Genomic DNA, 10562 nt, shown 5'->3' with positions numbered 1-10562 from the left:
CGATTTAGATTTTATTATACCCACCACTAAAGGATGGGGGTATATTCATTTTGTCATTCCCATTGCAACACATCGATATATCCATTTCCGACCCAATAAGGTATATATATTCTTGATCCTCGTAAAAATCTAGGACTATCTAGACATGTCCGTCCGTCTGATCGCCTGACTGTCGAAATCACGCTACAGTCTTTAAAAATAGTGATAATGAGCTAAAACTTTGCACCGATTCTTTTTTTTTAAGTTCGAAGATGGGTTATATCGGACTATATCTTGCTATATCTTGGTATAGCCCCCATATATACCGATCCGCCGATTTTTGGTCTTAGGCCCATAAAAGCCACATTTATTATGCGATTTTGCTGAAATTTTGGACAGTGAGTTGTGTTAGGCCCTTGGACATCCTTCGTCAATTTGGCCCTGATCGATTCAGATTCACTGTCCCAAATTTCAGTAAAATCTCATAAATGTGGCTTTTATGGACTTAAGACCCTACATCGAAGAATCGGTGTATATGGCAGCTATAACCAAGTCTGGACCGATCTTAGCCAAATTGGCGAAGAATGTCAAAAGGTCCTACTCAACTCACTGTACCAAATTTCGGCAACATTAGACAATAAATGCGCCTTTTATGGGCCTAAGACCCAAAATCGGAAGATCGGTCTATATGACAGCTATATCCAAATCTGAACTGATCTGAGTCATATTACAGAAGTATGTCGAGAGGCTCAACTTAATTCACTGTCCCATATTTCGGCGACATCGGACAATAAATGCGTATTTTATGGGCCCAAAACCTTAAATCGAGAGATTGGTCTATATGACAGCTATATTCAAATCTGGACCGATCTGGGCCAATTTAAAGACGGACGTCGAAGAGCCTAACACAACTCACTGTCTCCAATTTCAGCCACATCGGACAATAAATGCGCCTTTTATGGCCCCAAAACCTTAAACCGAGAGATCGGTCTATATGGCAGCTATAACCAAATCTGGACCGATCTGGGTCAAATTAACGAAAGATGTCGAAGGGCCTAACACAATTCACTATCCCAAATTTCGGCGACATCAGTCAATAAATGCACCTTTTATGGGCCCAAACCCTTAAATCGACAGATCGGTCTGTATGGCAGCTATATCCAAATCTGAACCGATCAAGGCCAAGTTAAAGAAATATGTCGAAGGTCCTAATACAACTCACTGTCCAAAATTTCAGCAATATCACATAATAATAGAGACCTTTATGGACCTAAGACCCTAAATCGGAGGATCGGTCTATATGGCAGCTATAACCAAACCTGGACCGATCTGGGTCAAATTAATGAAAGATGTCGAAGGTCCTAATACAACTCACTGTCCCAAATTTCAGCACCATCGGATAATAAATGTGGCTTTTATGGGCCTATAACCCTAAATCGGAGGATCGGTCTATATGGCAGCTATAACCAAATCTGGACCGATCTGGGTCAAATTAACGAAAGATGTCGAAGGGCGTAATACAACTCACTGTCCCAAATTTCAGCAAAATCGGATAATAAATGTGGCTTTTATTGGCCTAAAACCCTATATCGGCGGATCGGTCTATATGGGGGCTATATCAAAATATAGTCTGATATAGCCCATCTTTGAACTTAACCTGCTTATGGATAAAAAAAAACAGATCCCGTGCAAAGTTTCAGCACAATATCTCTATTTTAAAAGACTGTAGCGTGATTTTAACAGACAGACGGCTAGATCGTCTTAGATTTTTACGCTGATCAAGAATACTTTATAGGGTCGAATATTTCGATGTGTGGCAAACGGAATGACGAAATGAATATACCCCCATCCTTCGGTGGTGGGTATCAAAATCGGGAGATCTATTTATGTAAAAGAATTAAATATCGATAGTATCGCACATCGATATTTTGCCAGCCCTATATAGCTACACAATAGAAGAGATGGCCAGGACTGCGTCGGTGGCGAAATGGGCGGATGGTTGCCGAACTGCTAGAGCGCTCTGGCCTATCATAGATCGGAGTGGGACGAGATGAACGATATATCAAAATCATACGCAATTATTATACCCTCCACCATAGGATGGTATACTTATTTCGTCATTCTGTTTGTAACACCTCGAAATATGCATCTGAGACCCCATAAAGTATATATTCTTGATCGTCATGTCATTTTAAGCCGATCTAGCCATGTCCGTCTGTCTGTCCGTCCGTCTAACTGTCGAAGAAGTTCAGCTAGCCGCTTGAAATTTTGCACAAATACTTCTTATTCGTGTAGGTCGATTATGTTTGTAAATGGGCCAAATCGGTCCATGTTTTGTTATAGTTGCCATGTAAACCGATCTTGGGTCTTGACTTCCTGAGCCTCTAGAGGGCGCAATTCTCGTCCGATTTGGCTGAAATTTTGCACGACGTGTTTTGTTATGATATCCAACAACTGTGCTAAGTATGGTTCAAATTGGTCCATAACCTGATATAGTTGCCATATAAGCCGATCTTGGGTCTTGGCTTCTTGAGCTTCTAGAGGGCGCAATTCTTATCCGATTGGAATGAAATTTTGCACGACGTGTTTTATTAAGATATCCAACAACTGTGCCAATTATGGTTCAAATTGGTTCATAACCTGATATAGCTTCCATATAAACCGATCTTGGGTCTTGACTTCTTGAGCCTCTAGAGTGCGCGATTCTTATCCGATTGGAATGAAATTTTGCACCACGTGTTTTGCTGTGATATCCAACAACTGTGTTAAGTTTGGTTCAAATCGGTCCATAACCTGATATAGCTGTCATATAAACCGATCTGGGATCTTGACTTCTTGAGCCTCTAGAGGGCGCAATTTCTATCCGATATGGCTGAAATTTTGCATGACGTATTTTATTCTTACTTCCAACAAGTGTGTCAAATAAGGTTCAAATCGGTTTATAACCTGATATAGCTGCCATATAAACCGATCTGGGATCTTGACTTCTTGAGCCTCTAGAGGTCGCATTTATTATCTGATTTGCCTGAAATTTTGTTCGACAGATCCTCTCATGATTATCAACATACGTGTTTTTTATGGTCTGAATCGGTCTAAAGTCTGATGCAGCTCCCATATAAATCGATCTCTCTATTTTACTTCTTGAGCCCCCAAAGGGGGCATTTCTTATCGAATTGGCTGACATTTCACACAGGTGTCCAACATACAATTGTGGTCCAAACCGGACCATATCTTGATATCGCTCGAATAGCAGAGCAAATCTTTTCTTATATCCTTTTTTGCCTAAGAAGAAATGTCGGGAAAAGAACTCGACAACAGCGACCCATGGTGGGGGGGGGGGTCGGCCCGGCCGAACTTAGCACGCTTTTACTTGTTTTTATTATATACTCGTAGTGTAAATCACCAATCGTAGTGTAAAGGCCAAAAAGAACAAAAAAAAAAAAACTCACAAAATTCAATGTCGATAATCAGAATGTTGAATAAACAATTAAAAATGATTAATGTTCAGCGCCAAACCGCTCCTCCACAGGGAACGGTAAGTCCCAGGAGTTTACACAAAGTCTCAGAAGTGCTTACCAAATCAGAAGCCAATGGAATGAAGATAAACCGATCACATTGTCTAGGGCAAAAAAAACGCCCATTTTATTTGTTATAAATTCCAAGTTTATTGGATACTGCTCACAGTTGCTGCGCGGCTTTCAAAGTGTTCGGAACTAAAAAATAAAAAAAAGTGAAAAATACGAAAAGGACAAAAAAAAGGACAAAGGACTAAAAGGATAACAGCGAAAATGTGTTAAAAAAAATCATATTTTGATATTACCAAAATATTTTTAAAAATGTCCTTTTCTCGCTTATCCTGTGCCGTTATTGTGCTAATAAAAATTACTGTGATTTCTGCCGTATATGATGCACAACCAAAAATCCTTACCAAAAATGCTACACTAATTTTAGAGGCGTCCTATGATCAAAATATCAGCCTACGTTTATCACATGGCTCCTCCTTGCTTGTCAACCATGTGGATGTTATGGAGCATTTACAGCGCCGTTATACGCCCTCTAATTTGGATAGAGATCCAACGAAATCATTGGATACCACACCAACTGCTGATGAGATAGGCAATACAGTCCTTAAATTGCGTGGCGATATCGATCGCCTTAATCGTCGTTTCTCATATTTATTTAATCGTACGCGCACACCACAACCAAGATCGGTGAGGCGTTTAATGGGTCGTTTACGCAGACTAAGTCGCCGCGTTCTGGTAATCGAAGAAAATATCACTAAAAATGAATGCACCGAGGCAACTGAACCATGTAAAAATGGTGGAACCTGTTATGATTCATACAAAGGTTATCATTGTGAATGTCCTGCAGGATGGAAGGTAAGATGTTGAAATATGGAGCAAACTTACTGCGTGAAGTATTTTAGGTGTGCATTAAATATGAAACCACTATTCACGTAGAAAGAGTGACAAGAGAGGCTTGGGTACATTGGGTATAATAAATGTTAATGCCATCCTAACGATTTACAGAGTAGTAGGATCTTACATTATGGACATAGGCCAAAAAATCCTTTCAGCTTTCCTTTCCTTTTTGAAACGATAACCATAAGGCTTATGGCCTTCTTCCAGGTGATCTCATTTATAGCAGATACAGCAATTTGCTCCTATTTTTTTCAATGCATTTATCACAAAGCTCTGAGTATTCCATCTAAAAATCCTTTCGTCCTCTAAAATTTTTCGGATAGAAGGCATCTCTACATTCAATCGGGTTGTCCTTTCACCATGATTAATATTAAGACAAAAACCATCGCGTTACTCTCACAAAGTGACCATCACAGTAAGACAGTGTTTCTAGGAAAAAAAAAAACACTTGTCTCCCTCAGAAGCATTTTGGCTCTGCGGCTATAACAAGGATCCCATTGCTTCTCAATGGAATTGAGCAACACTCTATACTATTTTGAGATTTCCCCCCTTTACTTAAGGATTGCTCAAAATGTAGAAAATATGATGCCACATAATTGAATGGCACATAGCATAGTTGAACGGGTTTTTTTTTTTGGTAATACGATAGTGTGAATTAGGGGCGTTGTTATTTCTAATTTGACTTTTATATTTTTTGGCTATTTTTTTAGGGTAAAACATGCGAAGAAGACGTTGATGAATGTTATCTCTGGGCCGGCACTGATTTGGGTTGTCAAAACAATGCTGTGTGTACGAATACTCCGGGTAGCTTTAAGTAAGTATTAACATATTGAGTGAATGATAATTTGTATGTAGTACGGGGGCTGCTATATAAATATCTGGCCTTATAATGAAAATGCAATTTTTATACCCACCACCGAAGGATGGGGGTATATTCATATTCCGTTTGCAACGCATTGAAATATCCATCTTCGACTCTATAAACTATATATATCCTTGATCGGTGTAAAAACCAAAGACGATCTAGCCATGTCCGTCCGTCTGTCTGTTGAAATCACGCTACAGCCTTTAACAAGTAAAGGCATGCTAAGTTCAGCCGGGCCGAATCTTATATACCCTCCACCATGGATCGCATTTGTCGAGTTCTTTTCCCGGCATCTCTTCTTAGGTAAAAAAGTATATAAGAAAAGATTTGCTCTGCTATTAGAGCAATATCAAGATATGGTTCACTTTGGACCACAATTAAATTATATGTTGGAGACCTGTGTGAAATATCAGCCAATTCGAATAAGAATTGCGCCCTTTGGGGGCTCAAGAAGTAAAATAGAGAGATCGATTTATATGAGAGCTGTATCGGGCTATAGACCGATTCAGACCATAATAAACACAAATGTCGATGGTCGTGAGAGGATCCGTCGTACAAAAATAATAATTGCGACCTCTAGAGGCTCAAGAAGTCAAGATCCCAGACCGGTTTTTATGGCAGCTATATCAGGTTATGAACCGATTTGAACCTTATTTGACACAGTTTGTTGGAAGTAAGAATAAAATACGTCATGCTAAATTTTAGCCATATCGGATAGGAATTGCGACCTCTAGAAGTTCAAGAAGTCAGGACCCAAGATCGGTTTATATGGCAGCTATATCAGGTTATGAACCGATTTGGACCACACTTGGCACAGTTGTTGGATATCATAATAAAACACGTTGTGCAAAATTTCATACCAATCGGATAAGAATTAGGCACTCTAGAGGCTCAAGAAGTCAAGACCCCAGATCGGTTTATATGGCAGCTAAATGAAGAAATGGACCGATTTGAACCATACTTGGCATAGTTGTTGGACATCATAACAAAACACCTCGTGCAGAATTTCATTCCAATCGTATAAGAATTAGGCACTCTAGAGGCTCAAGAAGTCAAGACCCCAGATCGGTTTATATGGCAGCTATATCAGGTTATAGACCGACTTTAACCATACTTAGCGCAATTGTTGGATATCATAACAAAACACGTCGTGCAAAATTTCATTCTAATCGGATAGGAATTGCGCCCTCTAGCAGCTCAAGAAGTCAAGACCCAAGATCGGATTATATGGCAGCTATATCAAGAAATGAACCGATTTGAACCATACTTTGCACAGTTGTTGGATATCATAACAAAACACATCGTGCAAAATTTCATTCGAATCGGATAAGAATACCGCACTCTAGAGGATCAAGAAGTCAAGACCCAAGGTCGAGCTTTGAGTCCGATCTTGGGTCTGGCAAAATTTGCAAATTTGCATTTGCAAAAGGCGTATTTATTTGGGACAGTGAGTTGTGTTAGGCTCTTCGATGTTTTTCTGCAACTTGGTCTAAATCGGTTCAGTTTTGGGTGAAGCTGACATATAGACCGATATCTCGATATGAAGTCTTGGCCCCATAAAAGGCGCATTTATAAACCGATTTCACTGAAATTTGACACAGTGACTTATGTTAGGCTTTTCGACATCCGTGTCTATGATATATGGTTGAGATCGGCTCATTTTTAGATATAGCTACTAAAAAGATCATTTTTTTGTTCTACACAATTGAATAATGACTTGAACTCATTGGTATTTGGTCTAAATCGGAACATATTTCGATATAATTGCTATTGGGTCATGCATTTTTCACCGAATTTTGACGAAAGGTGGTTTACATATGTACCCGAAGTGGTCCAAAGCTCGTCGGGCCGAGCTTAACGCCTTTTTACTTATTTCAATTTAATATAAATTTTTTCGTTGTTTACAGATGCACTTGCGCCAATGGATTCTCCGGTACCCATTGTCGCATTCGAAAAGCCATCTGCCAACAAGAACAAGCCGAAGAATTATGTGGACACGGTATCTGTGTCCCGGCCAACAACGCGCAAGGTTTCACCTGCATCTGTAACCAGGGATGGACGAGAAATATAAGTGCATTGATAAACTCCACCTCAACCCCTACTCTGGCGTGTGATGTTGACATAGATGAGTGTGAAGCATCAAGGAATCCTTGCCACAATGAATGCATCAATTTACCTGGCAGTTTCAAATGTGGCCCTTGTCCCCCTGGCTATACGGGTAATGGGAAGACCTGCATAGATATCGATGAGTGTGCCTCCAACAATGGAGGCTGCAACTTAATGCCCAAAGTTCGATGCATAAATACAGAGGTAAGTGAAGAAGTTTGTGGCCACAAATCCAGAGTTGTCGGCAAACATTGCCTTAGTGGGTATAAGTTTTAAGCTCAATGATGTTTTCATCTAACAACGTTCAAGGGTTCCCATTTTTGTGGTAAATGTCCCCTTGGATGGATTGGCGATGGCCGCTCGTGCGAACTGGCCCCTTCGAATTCATGTGACGAGGAGAAAATTTGCCATCCCCAAGCTAAATGTGAATACATATCCAATGTGGCCACCTGCACCTGCCCCCATGGTATGTTTGGCCATGGCTTTGGACCAGCAGGGTGTCACACCAGCCCCATTACCGATTCGTGTGAGAAACACATGTGCCAGGTAAGCATGGGTTAGAAGTGATGCCAAGGATTAATATCATCATTATTCTTAGAATAATGGCACCTGCTTGGCAACTGGTCGTGGCACTAGTTGCCTGTGCTTGAATGGCTATACGGGAGCTTTGTGTGAAACTGCTGATGGATGTCATCCCAATCCTTGTAAGAACGATGGCACCTGCAAACCTTTAGCCAACCAATCATACAAGTGTTCCTGCCAACGTGGTACCACCGGCAAAAATTGCGAAATTATACGCAGCGTTTGTGCAACCATCCAAAGACGGTCCTCAGGTGAACTTAGCTATCCCTCAGATGGTTACACGGAGTATGCACCCCTGGAGAGATGTGCCTGGCTAATACGTACCCAGACCACACAGATTTTAAATGTAACCTTTACCTCCTTTGATCTCGAAGATGGGGAATGTAATCGTGATTGGTTGCAAATACACGATGGTGTGTCATTGGCCTCCCAATTGATAGGGCGTTTTTGTGGCAATGCCTTGCCTCTGGGTGGCAATATTTTGTCCTCCCAACATCAGTTATTCTTTTGGTTTCGCTCGGATAATGCCACACAGAAATCGGGATTCAAAATGACTTGGCAATCACAAGCCCCCATATGTGGCGAAACTTTGGAAGTGACAATGGGTGGAGAGGGAATCATACGCTCTGCTGGATATCCAGGAAAAATGCCCAAAAACAGAGACTGCGAATGGCAGCTGTCGGCTCCCTATGGTCAGCGCTTTATTTTGAGGTTCTATGAAATAAACACGGGTTTGGTGGCCGATTGCAAGGGGGATTCATTGAAGGTAGAAGATTTGAGCTACTGAGTTGAATCTCTCAAGGATGTATTGTATTTTCGTGTGGTTTCTAGATCTACGATGCCGATGTGCTTATCAAGGAATTCTGTCAATCCGCCTCGCCAGAGCCACTGAGATCCTCTACGAACAAAGTCAAAATCCATTTGCATACCGATAACCTGGCTGTGGACAGTTCATTTCAGCTGCACTACGAAGTGGAATCATCTTTGCCCCATTGTGGTGGCATATTTACAGATGCTTCCGGTGTCATTGTTGGTCCCAGTGGCGATTCTTCAGTTTGTCTATACCTAATACAACAACCACCGAATACACAAATCCAATTGGAAGTAAAAGATTTAAATTTGCTGGAAATGGAAAATTGCAATTTGAATAGTTTTGAGGTGAGCTGCCTTTTATGTGGCAAAACCTTTGCTTACTCTTACCACCACAAAAACAAACTTTCAGATTTTCGATGGTAAAACCGATCAAGATAGACGACTTTTTATGAAATGCGGCAGCGTTGGTGACATTCGAGACATTGAGCCCATATCAACTTCCTCCAACTTTTTGCTGTTACGTTACATAAACAGATTGTCTGGTGAAAATTCAAAAATTCCCTTCAGAGTCAAATATTCAAGAGGCAAGATTTGTCACTTTGGTTGATACACAATCTTTTGAATGTTTCTCTTTTCGACAGTGTGTGAATTTCGATATTTTGGTCCTGATGGGGGTGTCATTACAACTCCCAACTATCCAAGTGCTTATGCAGAACACCTCACCTGCACCTATCACATATACGGTCCTCTGAAGAACTTGGTGCGCGCCATCTTCACTGATATCTCATTGAACTCGAATGACCCAACTGACGATAGTAATAAGGAAGATTTACCAACCAATCAAAGTGAAAATGGAACCCTTACCTATTTCGATGTAAAATGAAATCTCCTATCAAGCTTCAACTTGTGTCTTCAACTCTTCAAAACTTTTTAGGTCTACTTGTCTGATACGAATAAACGACGTTTCTACAAAGGCGCTCCCATGCAACTCCTTTCTGAATACAACAAAATGACCATTGTATTCCATGCTGGCACAAATCCGCATAACGCTCGAGGCCTACGTCTGCAATACTCTTTTGAGGAGAACAACTGTGGTGGTGTATTTATAGACAATGAAGGATCCTTCGAAAAGGGATTTGATGTGTTCCCCAAAGCTTGCACTTACATTTTTGAGGCTCCCCCTGGAAAAAACGTAGAGCTTTCCTTCAATTTTTTGGGCTTAAGCGGCGCTGAGAACCGGGCCACGATATATGGCATAATCCCAGGCGAACAGGATTATTTGCTGAAAAAGTGAGTTTGTCTTTGAGCAATGCTCCCCAAATCTTCTACTAGCTGTTTACTTCTCTTTATAGCATCACAAAGGAGATATTTGTCAAAGAGACCTTTCCATTCAATACCATAAGGCTTTTGATGCATTCCAATACCTGTCTGTTTATGGGACAGTACAAATTTATTTCAGCCAATGCAGGTAGGGGAGCTTAATCTTTGCTAAATGTATATTTTTATGAATTTTTGACTAAATATTCCTCTAAAAAAGAAATTAGAAAAAAACAAGTAAAAGCGTGCTAAGTTCGGCCGGGCCGAATCTTATATACCCTCCACCATGGATTGCATTTGTCGACCGAATAACATAAGAAAAACGAAACATACCCATAACATCCTAATCCAATTACAACAATCACCAACATCAACATAGTTACTGCACACTGCAATCGATCCAAAAACAACAAATCAACAGTGCCGTGCTGCTGCCTCTCTGCTCTCACTGAGATGACAAGCCGAAACGAATGAATTCT

At 40.6% G+C, this 10562-nt stretch overlaps 1 protein-coding gene across 1 annotated transcript in view; it reads left to right on the top strand.

The window, feature by feature from the left end:
* Window positions 1-3683: 3683 nt before the first annotated feature.
* The window catches only part of LOC106094546 (cubilin homolog), a 32161-nt gene continuing 25282 nt past the window's right edge, over window positions 3684-10562 (top strand). Inside the window, exons 1-10 of the mRNA XM_059369308.1 lie at window positions 3684-4358; window positions 5111-5214; window positions 7173-7575; window positions 7681-7917; window positions 7970-8719; window positions 8785-9111; window positions 9176-9350; window positions 9408-9640; window positions 9701-10056; window positions 10119-10234. Of these exons, the coding sequence (XP_059225291.1) occupies window positions 3816-4358; window positions 5111-5214; window positions 7173-7575; window positions 7681-7917; window positions 7970-8719; window positions 8785-9111; window positions 9176-9350; window positions 9408-9640; window positions 9701-10056; window positions 10119-10234 (3244 nt within the window). The 5' untranslated portion in view covers window positions 3684-3815. The remainder of the gene's footprint in view (window positions 4359-5110; window positions 5215-7172; window positions 7576-7680; window positions 7918-7969; window positions 8720-8784; window positions 9112-9175; window positions 9351-9407; window positions 9641-9700; window positions 10057-10118; window positions 10235-10562) is intronic.

This window comes from Stomoxys calcitrans, chromosome 1 (genome assembly GCF_963082655.1).
Source record: "Stomoxys calcitrans chromosome 1, idStoCalc2.1, whole genome shotgun sequence".
NCBI lineage: Eukaryota > Metazoa > Arthropoda > Insecta > Diptera > Muscidae > Stomoxys > Stomoxys calcitrans.
This window is presented reverse-complemented; position numbering and strand designations above follow the sequence as displayed.